General features: G+C 37.3%; 1 protein-coding gene across 1 annotated transcript; it reads right to left on the bottom strand.

The window, feature by feature from the left end:
* Positions 1-1,806: 1,806 nt before the first annotated feature.
* On the bottom strand, positions 1,807-13,948 carry LOC117429022 (long-chain fatty acid transport protein 2-like). Its single transcript, XM_058995079.1, has 10 exons — positions 12,860-13,948; positions 11,729-11,938; positions 11,080-11,238; positions 10,352-10,476; positions 8,333-8,527; positions 7,580-7,670; positions 6,946-7,144; positions 5,459-5,556; positions 4,933-5,063; positions 1,807-4,539 (listed from the first exon to the last, which is right to left on the bottom strand). Exons 1-10 carry the CDS (start codon positions 13,332-13,334, stop codon positions 4,363-4,365), a joined length of 1,860 nt encoding a protein of 619 aa, XP_058851062.1. The 5' UTR covers positions 13,335-13,948; the 3' UTR covers positions 1,807-4,362.
* Between the last annotated feature and the right edge of the window lie 2,905 nt (positions 13,949-16,853).

The raw sequence follows: 16,853 nt of genomic DNA, 5'->3' as shown, positions 1-16,853 counted from the left end.
CAAGAAACCCGTTTTTTGCGTTTTTTTGATGATGTCGGACAGGGTCCGACAATGGACCGGATAGGAATAATTGCAATGTAGGACCAGGTCCGACAATAATCGCTCAGTTGCTTCTCTGCAGCCATCCGCGACTCCCAGGGCGAGTCTAAAACACAAGGGGACCACTCGAAATCTTTTCCCGACAAGCTTTTAAAACAAAAAAAAAGTAAGTTACGACACCAGCATCTTAAAAAATCAACCAGTCACACGAGGACTAGCTACCACACCGTCTGGCGAGCAAAGTTTAACCCAACACGCCCACTGCTGCTTCGTTTTTAAAAAGGAAGTATTAATAATCGGCAATACGCAGCGGAAGAAAGGACATACATACACAAAAATAAGGTGCTCAATTCTAAATCATAAAAAGTGAAGGTACAAATTAAACTAAAGTGCAACATAATACAAATATTTATAAGTGAAAATTCAAATCAAACATGCATACAAATACAATAAAATCCACCTAATTACATGTGATACCTCTTATTGTTTAATTAGTCCAATAAAATGTATCACATCTTCTCTTTGTCTATAATCTCTGGACTGAAACGGCTGCCATTTCATATATGAAAGAGAGATTGATGTTTACATCCAAGGTGACATCATACCTTTAACAAAAATAACACATTTTGAATCACAACAATTCTAATGTAAGTGGGAAAAAAAGCTGTTTTGAAAAAAAAAAAACGTGTGGCTGTATAATAAACTACGAGAATAACAAAGACAAAATAAATAAACAAATCCAACACATTGCTCCAACGTTGCCTGCGGATTGAATCGTGTAACAAGGCTTACAGCGACATCACGCGGCTCAGTTCATACACCACCGCTGTTAGTTAAACTCGCTCGAATGGATTCGAAACAACCAAGGTTTACTTGAGACTTTTTTTTACAAGGTGAGGCAAAGTAATAATGTTGATTAAAAAATAAGTATATATGACTAATAATAAGGAATACGAAATTCCCTTGGTAGCTTCTGTATATGTATATTCTATCTATATTAATTATAGTTTCATATAACTGGTAAAAAATAAATGAATATATAAATACATATAGAAATGCATAAATAAATATAGACGTGCTGATTTATTTATTATTTTAGCATACAATATCGTCCATACCCGGTTGCACTTGCAAATGAATAACACTTGAGTGTATAATAGGATATCATATCATACAAAACCGTGGCAAAGACACGGCTGTGAGCGATACTGGCAATGCACCCCACCCCCCATTACAACTGACCATGACCATGGGGTCAGCTGTAACATCGGACACCTTACATTTCAAGTCCTCTTGCTGTATGTGTATCAGCTCTCAAAACAGGAGAACTATGGGGATTGGTAGAGGACAGATGCAAGTTGTTTGTATCAAAGTGTGGTCAAACTAGCTCAAAGCGTCTGTGTGTAATGGAGAGAAAAGTACAAAATGTTCCATGCTTTTGATTTGTTGCCCGGAGGGGTGTGTTATTTAAGGACCCATTTCACTTCCATAACATTCCTACTACTGTCGGAACTGGGGGTTTGCGACTCTCTCATCTTTCCTGGCACTGCTGAGTTTAGCTCGGAACACGAAGCAATCGGAAAAGCCTTGCTATTCAGGGACTTTATGATGGAGGACAGTCTGGCATCAGTGCAGTTTCTGAGGCTTTTCCCATGCCTATGTGTTTCTGCTATGCTTTCTGCTCTGTGCTTGTATGTGCTTCATCATGCTTGTTACTATGGTTTACCATTGTATACAGGGCACATTTAGCAAAACTCACACAAGTCAGACATGGTACAGGTTTAATATATCAAAATAAACAATTAACCACATATAAAGACCACAAATATAAACAAACACATACCATTCTACCTGTTGTGCACTGTGAATTAATAGTTTGATAACCTATACAGATCATAGGGTTCTATGACCATTAAAAAAAAAAAAAAAATCATCATAGTAAACAGACATTGAAGTTAGTGACATACATTTCTTAACAAATACTAAAAAGAACAATCTTAGAGGTTTTATGGCATACTTAGGCTCCCTTCATGGGGGTATTTAATGGATTATGCATTGTTCCTCACTATCTTGTAAAGTGCTTTGTGATGGTGGTCCACTATGAAAGGCGCTATATAAAAAAGGATTGACTGATTGAATGATTATTTATTTGACTTAAAATATAAATGTCTATACATAACATATTAAAATCGTCCATTTACACACAATTGCGTGTTACCTATTATATGTATTATTTTTTTAAATCCCTGTGGATTATGGCAGGTGCAGTAATGCTTCTGGTCTGCCCACACACTAAGGCTACCACCCTGCATGTCACTATATCTCATCTTAAAGCCTAAAGGTGAGAGATCCTTAGAAGATAATAACAATTGGTTATTTAGTTTTCTAAATTGAAATTACCCAAAAGGTTATCCAAGTACCAAGGTATTTCTCCAGTGTTAATTATTGGGTTAAATATATGCATATTATACAAGCAGGATTCTGTTACAGCACGTATGCAGGCAGCCTGTTTTTCAGGTACCTGAAAACTAGTAGCTACCTGCATGTGTTGCAGCCGATCGGTATGTTATTAACCATTGAATGGATGTTATCAGTATTTATCAGTCTGATTTTAATGAGGCAGTAGATACCTACTGAGCCTACCAGCAGGTCATTATCAGCCATTGGTTGCAACCTGATCTCACAGCAGATCGGGTGCGTATATGCAAATGCTTCCCAAGTTACAACTATAACACTGAGGGGTAGATGTACGAAGATGGGCTCGTCGCAGCGCAAACATACCGCAATTTGCATTTTCGTTACAACAAAGTGCACATTTTGTCGTATGTACAAAGAAACAATAGGTTAATGAAGAGAGCCGCGCTATACTAATTTAAATATTAATTGCGTCATCTTAGCGAGATCTATAGCAAGAGTTGTGCAACATTTTTAAAAATAAAATAACGGCAGTTGAGTTGTGGTTTGCTGCAGCAGAGGGTGCCTGAAGGATAACGTATATATATGCAAGGGTTAAATGTAAACAACATCTGTACAATGCATTCTGTTCTGTCTTCATTTTACCTATATTAATACTGTTACATATATCTCCACCCCCTTTTTGAAAATTTCTGCAGTAACGCCCAGAATTACATATTAATTTAAGGCTAAAGCGCAAATAACTACGGCTGCAAAGCATTTGTTAAAACATGCCAACAGCGTTGCGTTTGTTTAGTACATTTCACGCTACACTTCCGGCTGGTTTGCAACGAATGGGACAGACGCAACACTTCAGTACATCTACCCCTATAATGTTGTATTTGAAATATCCGCACGTCCCAAATAAAGTAGAATAAAGTGTTAGTTTAATAGACTGAAAACTAAATTACGACAAGTTAAAAAGATTTCAATGTAAAATTAAGAAACTTGGCTCATCATTTCTGAAGTATTTAAAAACATTAAACCATGGAAATCATTTTCTAGATTTACAAGTACTGCTCTACCTTGTAAAGGACGGATGCTGTTAAATACTTGTCATTTGATCTTGCATTTGTCAAAATGAATTTTAGTCAGGTAGGCTTGGTCCCCTTTTAAGTATCCAGCTATTCTGTTTCACAATCTTTTTTATATATATACGTTGATTGTATTTTTATTTTCCTTTTTTAAAAACATTTTTAAAAATCTGGAATTTGGTAAACCAAGGGTATGTCCAATAAGTGACTAGCTATACATAAAAACACAGTATATTGTATATTCTCGACTAGCTCCTATACCAAGGTAATACACTGCCAGTACATTCCCACACCTTACCAACCCAACTACACATGGCATGGTAAACAATGAGCTCCAAACCTTTATCACACTTGTTTATTCTCAGATTGATTTCCTCTGTACTGCTCGTTCTCACTCTCCAACCTCGATAAAATACATCCTTAAACTTCTGATCAGAATCCAAAAACAGAAATTAAAAAAGCAGTTTTAGCAGTACAAGAATTGCGATGGGCGTTTTTTTTTTTTTTTTTTTTTTTGGTGGGGAAATATATTGTCTGTTTAAAACTAAATCGAAGATGCGGAACATGGATGACATGTTGAAAATGGGGGGAGTGAGAAATACTCTGTAGAGTTGCTATAAAAATAATAAACTGCACATATCAACCAAACCAACATCAACCCGCTACCAAGACTTCTGATGGGTTCTGTCAACTCTTTACTGCAAAGAAAATGTAAACCACTTTTTATTTCCCCGAGGTGAATTTCCTTTTGTTTTAGTATTTTTTTCGATTAATTACCTAGATACTCACATTTGAATTAGTAAAATTAGCTATGTATTCTTGGAAGTAGTCATTTTTATAGCTTGACGTGTTTTGAAATGATGACATTGTACATTTCCTGGGTCATCGGTACATATGTCTTTTCATTTTCATCCAGAAAGTAGAGTGGATCCTGGACTACAGCTGGGTCGAAACCCTCTTCTGCTAATTTGACTTTCATCTGTTTGAATGTTCCAGTGATCTCCAAGGAATTCTAGAATTGAAAGAAAAGGGGAAAAGTATATTATTTTAATTAAGAAAAATATTAAGATAAATATTTTAACCTTGCCTGAATGTATATATTCTTCAAGTGGTTGTAACTGACACACTAATTCCATATCATCTATGCTGTGGACATGTAAGATCCGATACGAAATTCTCACGCATAAATTAATCAGAATATCATTCCCAAGACACAGCTGTTAGTATATGTGTCAGTACTGTAGTAACAAATGGCCATGCTAAATACCGTCAAATTCAGGAAAGCAGTTCTGAAGGTATTTGGCCTATTTTGAAGCAAGCGAAAGAAACATTTTCACTGTGGAATTAAATATTTTAAAACTAGCTAGAAACTTCTCAGGAGTCCTTTATGGTAGCAATTTCCAACCTGAATTCTAAGAAAACGCGGTCTTGCATAACTGGGCAGATAGCTGGCAGCATGGTTGTAGATCTGGTCACACTCAAGTTGCTTAGCCTCCACTAGCTTCACAGCAGCCATTCCTATTCGTCCTTCGTGATCTGGAAACCAAACATCAACACGGTCAGAAGAAACAGTCCAGCTGAAAGCCAGCTCACACTCTAGTTCAGCATAATGTTTGGGTCGTGACTAAATCCCTGTTGAGGTTAATGGTGTGATCCCCTCTGTAATCCGGAACCTGTCTATTCTTGAATCAGGCACGAATTGTTTCAACATAGTCTGTCATTTATATTTTCTTTTAGGTACAGTATTTGATTTTGCATCCCTAAGTTACCATGGACACACTGGAGCTACTCAACGCTTACGATGAGTAAACTCAAATTCAAAAGCAAATCACATTTGTTTTGCACATCGACTGTCATATCATAACTTGTCTCAGCAGTCACCAGTTCTACAAGCTCTGGATAACTAGATATTAATATAAATGGGGCTCTACCTGGTACTGTAACACCATACACATTAGCTTCTTCAATGCAATCTATCATGGTTAGAATGTCAGCAACTTCTGTGGTGGCCACGTTCTCCCCTTTCCACCTGAAAGAGAAAAAAAAAACAAAGGATGTGAAAAGTCTGTATAATGATGTCAGATTTGCACATGCATAAAACTAAAAACGCCCACCGCTAAATCCTAAAACATCCAATATGTCAATCTCATAGACTAAAACATAAGTCATATACCTTATAGCAATGCATCAATATAAAAGAGATATAGATTCAAAATATATGCTTACCTTCCAGTATATGGAAGTGTAGAATATAATGTAAGGACAGAAACTGTCTTCAAAGGCAATGACCCCAACAGCAATCAGCTCGATCAAAGATCTTTAGAGCATGGATCACATCAGCTTGTAGTTAGCAAGTTGAGTGAAACTTGACTAAGACTTTACCTCGGTTTTTATAGAGTTTTTGCCTTGCTTCTTATGTCAGAAGTCTCAATTAAGTCTTAAACATTAATCAACCTTAATAGCTCCTGTTCAAGTCAACAACATTCCCAAAACACCCGGCAACTCCCTCCGTAAAATTCATTAACCATCATCCCCTAGAAATATGTAAGGAACTTTTGAACTGATGTTATTTTTTCTTGGTACCAGTGAGTTCCTGAACACAGCATGCATGTGAATACAGTACAAGTATAAAAAATACATAGAAAGATGTGTTTAATATATAACACCTATTTTGGTGTAATTATCCCAATCCTGGGTCAAAAAAATAAATGAAATAAAAAATATATATATATATTTGGTAGGCTTCATTACATGTATAGATGTGGTTGAACAATTAACTAAAACACATTGGATAGGGGCTGGTAGAAGGCTCATAGCAAACCTCTAAGCAGGCAACTATATATCCAAGTATTCTCAGTCAAAATATAACAGTCCCATTTTAGCCATTCAGTGCTTTAAACTAAACGTGACCTCTCTCTGTTTTTCTCTTACAGAAATCCTGTTCAGGCAAGTTCTGAATCACCTGCTACCTGCTTCTCTATTGAGGTCATCCATCATTAATAGAAGATACCAGGTCTTCATTAGTTCCTATGATTTAATGAGTCCATATAGTTCACCACTGACTCCCCCTTTCCTGTACCAAGAGATATTTCTTGTATGTAACAGATCACTTATCATATAAACCTTGGATTCCAAACCCCCCTAACATCACCCTCTGCCTGGTACTGCACACGAGCAAGGGTTACCAAAATTGATTACCTTCTTTTTGGCAAGCCTACAATATGTTTGATACAGACTGGTACCATTCTGCGTTGACTAAAGTTTTTACTTGAAGTTTTTGCACTATATTCTCTTAGTTTTAAATTTCTTATAAACTTTCTGCTAAATCTGTTACACCACTGGCTGGTTTTACACTGGCTCAATGAGCGTGACTGATTAATGAGATATAGATAATCAGGTGCTGACTATGCTGCCTCACCTGAATGTGTCTCCAATCCTGTCTTGAAAGTACACAAAGTTGTCGTGGTCAATCTTCAGGAGGTCCCCGCTGTTGAAGTAGAGGTCTCCTTTCTCAAAGACGTCTCTCAGCTTCTTCTTATCAGTTTGCTGCGGGTTTCCTGCGTATCCGATGAAAGGAGCCACTTTGGTGATCTTTGTTACCAGAAGGCCTGTCTCACCTACATGAAAAGAAACAAAAACACAGTTAAATAAACCGGTATGTAAGTTAGTCCAGTACAAAACTTTTTTCATCATCGGCCACAAATTGAATCTACTTGAGTTGGAATGACCCAATCAAGCAGACCACCATAAAAACATGACCACTTCACAGTACCTAAAAGTGCTTCACAAAGCAGGTATATTTCCAAAAAGGGCACACATTACCAGGCTGACAGAGGCTGAGGTGCAACCTGTGCGGAGCCTCCCTCCCTCCTCTCAAAATAGTGCACTGTTAACTGTGCCAATTTTAAGGGATCCGTCTCCCTGCGTGTGTTTCTGAAGCATTTTGGAGATGCACATGGAATGGTTCAATCAATTGATGGATTTTGCTTTTCAATAAAAGTGTGCAAAGGGGGTGCAGCACAAGGATCTGCCATACCAGTTCTACTCCTTACCTTTGGGAGCCGGTACACAAAGACCTCGGGAGTCCCGAACAGGCTCTTCTCTCTCGGTGTCGTATTGAATCAGCGCGTAGGGGAAGAGTTTCTAAAACACAATTTAAAACTAAATTGAAAGGGATCAACAGATGGGGAAACCGGTTGAACTAATGTATTCAAAAAGATGTTTCACTTTGATCATGACAGGAGTAAAACATACTGTTTCACAATACCCTTCATTATTTACATAATTTCCATTGAAACCAGTGGAGTCCCTTTTGACACTCACTGAAACGTTTTTCAGTTTTTACTACAGGTTTATTCAAGTGATATTTAGATTCGCCCATTTGATTAGTGTTATGTTACATTTAATAATACTATGTAATGTGTATACAATCTAATTTACGGTCCAGTCCGCACTGTACTTTACAAAGGACAACATCAGATTGTTTTGGACTTTTAAAGCAACATCACTGAGGTTTACGAGACACTGCTGGTAGCCATGAATATTCACTACTCAGAATGAGGAAGAGAAATTAGAAGTTCAAGAACTGTAAAAATTCAATTTGAAGCTACTCCCCAAATTCAGTTTCTTTGTTTTAGCCAAATCAACACAATATTTAATTAGCATGTTAACCCTTTTTTTAGCCGTTCATTAAATGACTATTATTCACATCATTAATATTAACTATTAATCATTCCATACAAAACATTTCAGACATGTTTTAGCAATCAAATTATTTTTAGCAGTGCCTCAAATTCAGTTCTTACCTTGTGGAAATAATTAGCACGTCCGACAGCACCGATTTTTCCTACGTAGTTGAGGAAGCCAATGTTCCCCTCTGTTGCGGCATAAAATTCACAGACTTGGATATCTCCAAAGCGATTCAAAAACTCTTTCCAAACCTCTACTCTGACACCGTTGCCTATAGCGATCCGAACCTTGTGATCCCGATCACTGTCTTGCTATAGGAAACAAAAAAGAAAAAAATATGTATATACAAAGCTTACAAATACACCATCCATGTGTTTAAAACACACAATCGTGTGAATATTAAATACACTCCCGAGTCCGTAGACAACTGTTTCTTTAGCGTTATGCAATAATAATTAACTACTCTCTCTCTCATACCCCTGGGCAAACAGAAACCAAAGACTGGTTCTTCTATGTAACATACAGCAAGTAACTCACAGTGAATTCACAGTGAATCTAAACAACACAGATGTCACAGCAAATTCAATGCATGCTGACTGTCATAATTTATGGGGGTAAATTTTTTTTTTTTTTTTTTTTTAAGATCATGTTTGAAACCAATCCGGTACAGTACGTCAAATCGGACTTTATATAACACTACACGATCTATCTTACAAAGTAAAAGCCACTGGCTTCCTAGAAAGGAACCCTATATTTCTCTCGCCTCCAAGAGAAATCACATGATAAATGAGACCCAAACCCTTTGGATGATATGCTGAGGAGAGGAGATACAATTTCAGTGAGCCTCACAAACTGACAGTGTGTTCAAGTTGCATAACCTTTTCACACATAGGAGGCTGGTCATAACTGTCAATATATCTTATTCATAAATGATTTACAGTTGGTATAAATATAACTGTCACACACACACTACATTGGCCCATTTGGGCTGGAATGCATTTTCTATGTTGGATATTTAACCAGGCAGGATAACTTTCCAATAGACAACACTGTACTTTATCAGAAAGCAAGCCTTGTTGACATGCCACTTTGTTTACCCTCTCACAATATTCTGTAGTAGGACAGACACAAACTTTCTCCCCAGATTGGCTTGTCGCTATGTTACTCTAACATTCAGATAGGCTCCTGCTACTACTTGCAGCAGCAAGAGGTTATAAAAATACACCTCCAGTCTGTTACCAAGCAGAGATTTACACCTGGTGATATTCAACAGGATACATTTTCAACATTATAAGGGATTCGATGTGTAAAAACAGCTTGGTAAACACTTTGTGACTACACCTTTAAGTGAGGGGGTGGAGCAGTAGCCGTAACTTTAGGGGGAAAAGGTTGAGAACATTGAACCTGAGTTCTTAAGAAATTTCTGCTAGCTAACATCTGCACAAGTTAAAGATTACACATTGTTAAATCATTAAGTACTTCTTGAAAAAATTTAAGGGATTACATGCTGAGAGAAGCGTGAAATTGACCGCCGGTGACAGATTTGATCGTCACAGACTGAAAGGAACACAGAAGCTGAGGCCGACGCCAGGCAGTGTCAGCTGTTGCTATTTGACTAGCAAGAACACTTGGGTAGTCAATTCATGGAAAGGAATTACGCAGATTAGAGAGGCCAAACAAGGAGAGTGTGGCCGACTTTTTATAGATCGCTGACCCCTCCCTCCCCCATTTCTTTCAAACATCAGTAATTCAATTATATAACAATGTTGTTAGCCGTGTTTATTTATTGTTACTCTTTATCGAAGGAAAGCTGAACCTGCCTCTAAAAAACTACATTACAATATACAAACACAGTACAGTGTTGCATCACCTAGAATTTTAGGATTGAGACAGTTCTCGTTAAGTGTATGGAAAACTACAAAGCAGTATATAATTCAATATGTTAACGTAACCATATTCAGCCGGTTTCATTCGACTTTATAAAGCAAAATGGATGCAAGAATGAATCCATTCTTAATTTCATGCAAAACGATGACACTGCTGTAACCATACTAAGGATATACTTGTCACAGCTATAAACTTTGATTGACTGCACTGAAGAAGGTATTGGCAACATGTTTGGGATGTGGAAGTACCTTCGGAACGTTGCAGAGATAGCGCAGCACCTCCCCGATGTACTGTATAACTGTTACATTGTGCTTCCGACAGTCATCCCAAAACTGAGAGGCTGAAAACTTGCGCCGTAAAACAACGGTTATACCTGGGGAAAAAAAAATAAAGCTCTGGTGAATGAGAAAATACATATTAAACACACATACACACAAACACAAACAAGAACCATCTTACATTAAGCAAGCCAGGGTATTTTCTGTTCATAAATGACTCTACAGGTCATATTTGGAACTACCATTTGAAGGAGTTATGATATTCAGTTACCCAAAGTTTTAAAACCCTTGGTTTAAAAACAGTGTATGAATGAAAGTTTGCACCAGAGAACAGGCTTGGTTGTAAATGCAGTATGGATTTACAGCATACTGGTATCACATTGTTTTTTGGGTAGAAGTGTCTACAGTTGTACAAGAGTTTCCACAGTCTGTGTTAAGGTCTTATGGTGTGGTGTGATTCTTGTTGTATGAGCATATCTTGATTGGATACTAAATATTGCACATAGTTGGGTAAATGAAGTTTGGAGTTCAGGAGAGCATTTTTCAATTGTTTTAGGAATTGCAAGAAGTTTATTTTCACATTTTTAAGTTTTTTTTTTTTTTTTATTTGTAACAATATCTACAATGCCAGTAATGCCATAGGCTCTGTGGTCCTTGAGTGGAACTGGAACAGGATATTGTCCTGAGAAAATAAATACCCATATCGATTGAGCCCATTAATCCAATCATGAAGCCAGCGCTGTGGTACAGGGGCAAATTAATGTAGACCACATCCTGCGAGAGAACAGCATTGATTCTGAGGAATGAAGCTCCTGCCCACAGCCGCTCTTGAGTGATCACTGCAGCCTTCGGGAGTCCTTCAGAAGAAAGCAAATGTGAAATCAGCACAGGAAGAAATTCACAAAGAGGAAGTTTAAAAAAAAAAAAAAAAAAAATCTGGCATTTTATCCAAGTGCTTTCAGTATTCATATATTTCAAATCTGAAAAAAAAGAAATGCAGCTAAGAAATGAATGACTAAAATTATCAAAACTAAAGCTTAAATATGTAACACTTGTTAAATTGTCATTTTTCAGACCTAGATTGTTCGCTGTCACATAACTAAAAAATGTTTTATTACTATGCAAGTCTTAAAAAGCAGATCTACTACAGAGAGCGCTGATATTCATATGATACGACATGTCTTGATATCAAATGCCTTGTATGGAAATGCCACAGTGACTGATGTATAAATACATTATTGTACTCATAGGACCTATCATATGATTGGCTGAATAATATTTCATGGTCTAATTATAGATCCCTAGCATTTTAATGATGTCACTTTTCTTAAGCCTCGATTTCCCTACCTGTGGTGCCAGAGGTGTAGATGTATACTGCAGTACTTTTGATGGTAACATTGGACCGCAGAGACTGGGGTAGTGGCTTGTCAGAAGCCTGATGAATCTTGTCATTAAGGCTTTCAATCCCCGGTGTGGTGGACTCTTCACTCAGGATGAAAACAGACACGTTCTGCTCTTGGAGAGACGCCAGCACGTCTTCAACAGCACCTTTCAGCTCTGTTAAGATGCAGCATCACAAGGGAACACAAAATAAACTGACTTTCCATGTATATCTTGGACTGAAATTAATTAAAACGCCATCCCATGTGTTAGTGTACATGAAAGACCCGATATATCTATTATTTCATTATATGAGGTTTCTTTTGAGTTACCTGAATATCAAAAAAAACTAAAACACCAAATGGCAACTGCCCAGAATATAGGGGAGACCAGGGCTGGTTGTCACAGTGCTCATAACTATGACACTAGATGGTGCATGCTGGTGATACTAACACTGAAATGTGTGTTCTATTGTCTGGAACTCGACCATCTTGTAATTTGAGGTCAATTCCATCTAACATAAAGGTTAGCTCAGATTTCATTTTTTTCATACCCAATGTAAAACATGTATATCTTTTTATTATGTTATAACTCTTATAAGTATTTGACTTTGTTTGAACTGATGGCCATGTTAAATAGAACCCGATACTGGCTATCTTTTGGTGTAAAAACAAAATCAGTAGGTTCTCCCAGTAGTACTGAGAGAATTAAATTATCATGTAAAGTCTGGTTGGGGCAGGTTGTCACATGTAAATCCTATAGGAAGAAGTCATATTTTCTTTCTATTTTTTTTTACACCAACATGTGGGATATGGCACCATTTAATGCTTATTTAAATTATTTACTGTTTGTCCTCTGGTTCTGTGGAGGCTGTGGTATTATTTTGTAGCATGGGTCAACATTTCAAATATATAGGTCTATTTTTTATGTTCACATAAAAAGTAAAACTACAACTTCTTCTGTTATTGTACACAGAAACTTTGATTTTAAAAAAACCAAAACATTATTGTCTACTGTAAACGCAAGAACATAGTTTGTGACACCCAACCCCAGTATGAGATAGTCGCTGAGTGATATAATACTATGTAAACATCTTACCTGGTGCAGCGATTAGCGCTTGAGCCCCGCAGCAGGAAAAGCAATGCAGCAATGATTTTGATCTGATGTTGTAATTCAGCAATGCAGCAGCACATCCTAATTTAGCCAGAGCCAGCCAGATCCAAATGAAATCTGGTTCATTCCCTAAAAACATTGCAACGGTGTCTCCTTCTTTCAAGCCAGCGTGCTTCTGTAAAGCGCTGGCAACTTTATTGCTTTGTTTATCCGCGTCCAGGTAAGAATAGGTTTTGTTTTCAAACACTATAAAAGGTTTGTCCGGCTGCTTCTGCACCGCTTCCAAAAACTTTTCTAAAGTCGAATAGAACGGCTTTTTCTTTGCATAGCTCCTTATCCGAATTCCACGTCCAATGCATTTTACAATGTACAACACATCTGGCACAAAGCAAGGACAGAATGAACACAGAAGCAGAGGCAAAATGGCCACGCTTGCTAAGAGTGTAAATAGGATATACATGTGTGTTGTTGCGTTCGTTGATATTTTATGCTTCCATGAGTAAAACACGTAATTCTATAAAACTTGAAATTTCAACTGTGTACTGCTACAGTAACCTCTGAACAACGCCGATACACGCCTAAAATCAAATGACTAACCACAGGCCTCCATCACGAAGGCGGAGCAATCGGATTTCCAGTTCATCGGGTTTTTGTTTGTTGCGTTTGGTTGTTATTCTCTAGAAAAGTTACGGGATAACTTTTTAAACTATCGTTAGACCACAATCATATATCCAAAAGTACCTCGTCTACCCCAATTAATGCACCGTGGCTTTCAAGCTGTTGAATTCCTTCCCCTTTGGTAATGTACAACACGGTATTCCAAGCACATTGTTTGAATGTAGTTATGTAATGTTCATTCTGGGCGAGTCACTTGGGCAACAGAAACACACCCGACAAAAAACAAACAAACAAACAAACAAAAACTAGATGAATGGAAGCCTTTAGAATTGCACCTAAATACCTTGAAAAATACGTGCCCAGCGAGCGCTGTAGCGCCTCAGTTCAGTGTTGCCAAGTCTCACGAGAAAGAAAGCGGTGCTGCCTTTCAAAACAAGCGCAACTTATGGTTAGAGTATTGGTGTTTATGCAACTTCCAACCCGCGACTCTCAAATTCCAGTGCTCGTTCCCGTTTTTATGCAATTATTATTATTATTCGTTTCTTAGCAGACGCCCTTATCCAGGGCGACTTACAATTGTTACAAGATATCACATTATACATTATTTCACATTATACAGTTATCACATTATTTTTACATACAATTGCCAATTTATACAGTTGGGTTTTTACTGGAGCAATCTAGGTAAAGTACCTTGCTCAAGGGTACAACAGCAGTGTCCCCCACTGGGGATTGAACCCACAACCCTCCGGTCAAGAGTCCAGTGCCCTAACCACTACTCCACACTGCTGCCCATTGTCAGTAACATTTATACAGTGTATTGCAATTCATTGTATAACTGATAATTGCATACAATTGTGAACCATAAAATTGGGATATGCAGTAATCTACTGCAAGTGCATTTTCATAAGAAATGTGATTCACAATTCTTAATGGTAACAAGAATAACTAATTATCTGGTAAGCAATGAATTGGAATATACTGTGCTTTTATAATTCTTAAACCTCTAGATAAACCTAATATTATATTGACATAACATGGCTAAATGGTAAAACCATTGATAGAAAACAATACTTGCAAGTTACCTCTCATCAGCAAAATAACATTTCAATTGTTTGTGGGGTTTTTTTGTAAGTGTTTTTTTTTTCTTCTTCATTTTCCAGAATAGATATTCTCTGACTGGTACAACACTTAGACACTGCCATTACAACTGAATTAACTTTCTGTGTAACAAGTATTTGAGCCCCACCTGTGCCTCTCACTCAAATGCTATGCAGCTCTATGTGGGCCTAGGGGCCCTAATACCTGCTGCACATGAAGTAATCTTGTTATGTTGCGGTAATCAAAGTAAATCTAAAGTCTGGAGAAATTCTATAGAAATCAGTGGTCGCAGCTGCCATGGCAACAGGCAAGTGCAACTGCCATCTTACTAAAGGAAGGATTTGCACATTAGAATAAATCTTTGAAAAAAAAATGATTTCAGACAGAAAAAACTCCTTTAAAATTACAAATGTACTTTAAAATAAAATAAAATAAAATAAAAACTTTGCCCATTACTTCCCTCCAGATTGCCCTGAGAATAAATGTAAAACCTCTGATCTGGTAACACAGCAAACATCTGATAGACTTTAACCCTTTCAGTCCTGAGGTCCCACCTTATCTAACAGTTTCAAAGAATACCACGGCCTGTGAGAAGGAAAGAAGCATTGAGAAGCAACAAAGGTTTCTGTATTGTTGTGATAAAAGGCAAGTAAAAAAATAGTATATCAGCTGTATTGTTATACAAGTTTATACAAGTTATACAAACATGTTTTAAAGTTTGAGGCCAAAGATTAATCAACTGTAATTACACAAGCTATTTTTCAATCCCATTTACCAAAATATTTACCAAAATATATGTAAAAAACAAACAAAAAAAAGTGGCCCGTTCTCATGCATACTCAGTAAAGGAGTTCCTTTTAAAATTGTGTAACTTCAATTTGGCTCCACAAAAATAATTCAGGACTGAAAAGGTTCATGGGCAAGTAAACGGTTGCTTGTTTCTCAGCAACTGAACATTTTGCCGACACAGCAGGTCAGAGAAGTTGTGGATGTTTCTAACCGTTATAAAATCAAAAACTGACTCTTATCTACAGAGAAGTTAAACATTCAGCTTGTTTGCAATGTTTGTTCCTCAAATACACTGCTGTTTGGCCAAGGTTGTCTGGTAAAGTTCTTAGAATATCTGCTGTGGGAGGCTGAGCGACGCAGTACCGCTGTCCTTGCTTTTAAAATCATGTTTTAAGTCTTCCCTTTTAGAGCAAACCTTTCAGCTTTCAGAACTTGTTTTATTTTTAGGGTAAATCCCATCATCAGGGTTTATTCAGTTCAAAAGTGACAAACAGCCTTAATGGCATTTAGTAACCATGTTGGTCATTAGAGGCAGCCATTCAAAGTTACTGGTCTCTTGTTAGAACCCAGAACATAAGAATGATGCAGTTGAGGAAGTCATTCAAAGGTCTGAAATCGATGTTCTTGTGCTGCATCCAAAAGCTGTGTTTTAAAATCAGATCATTCTGCATGATTTAGTGAAGTTAATAGCAATTTGTGACATGCCACAGATTTAGAGTGTGGAGCAGAAATACAGACTTGTGACAAGCTTGGCACGTCCCAGACCAGCTGTCGTCACAATCTGACATGAACTATTCAATCCGTGGGCTGCATTCAAAAAGGAATTTGCCTGACAGTAATTTACTGTCACTTTAGCACTATTTTAAAATGATACGCTTTTGTAATTTTATAAGCGAAGGATACTGACACTTTATTGTCCAAGAAAAGGGAAAATACTAAAGTTCATGCAGTAGAGAAACTGAGCTACATTGCTATTCCTACACCAGCAAACCCACTGCTTGCTGAGTAAGACAAGTAAAATATTTCTTAATGATGTCTGGGCTTTGCTGACAGCCTCTTGGGAGAGCGCTGCAGACAAGCACACTTTTAGGTTGTACCAGTTGTAAAACATGTAATGCGTTTGTTTCACTAAAACCCTCTCCACACTTTGTAAGTAATGCACTATCAACACACGTTGAAAGCACATGATTGCCATTCACTCGATTCACAATCACTTTTTCAAAATGTGACGATCACGCATTATTTAGGAAGTGTTAACAAGAGTGAATAAGAGCACCGTGCTTCTGGTCTTACTGCATAAATGGAGGACTCTGAAACCGCTGATACATTAACAGCCAAAATAAACGGTTACAACTAATGGTTAAAACTATTTATTCACTTAAATGGAAAATCCTTGTTCTTACATTAACCTTGCTCCAAATAACTTGGCAACTTCCCAGTGAGATAACATAAGAGAACATGGACTTTAGAC

This window comes from Acipenser ruthenus, chromosome 21 (genome assembly GCF_902713425.1).
Source record: "Acipenser ruthenus chromosome 21, fAciRut3.2 maternal haplotype, whole genome shotgun sequence".
Taxonomy (NCBI): domain Eukaryota; kingdom Metazoa; phylum Chordata; class Actinopteri; order Acipenseriformes; family Acipenseridae; genus Acipenser; species Acipenser ruthenus.
This window is presented reverse-complemented; position numbering and strand designations above follow the sequence as displayed.

Coding starts and splice junctions, on each gene's coding strand:
- LOC117429022 (XM_058995079.1), bottom strand. CDS start 13,334: ATGTATATCCTATTTACACTCTTAGCAAGCGTGGCCATTTTGCCTCTG. Junction 8,528..10,351: donor ATCTCTGCAACGTTCCGAAG/GTACTTCCACAT, acceptor TGTTTCCTATAG/CAAGACAGTGATCGGGATCA. Junction 5,064..5,458: donor GTATGGTGTTACAGTACCAG/GTAGAGCCCCAT, acceptor TTTGGTTTCCAG/ATCACGAAGGACGAATAGGA.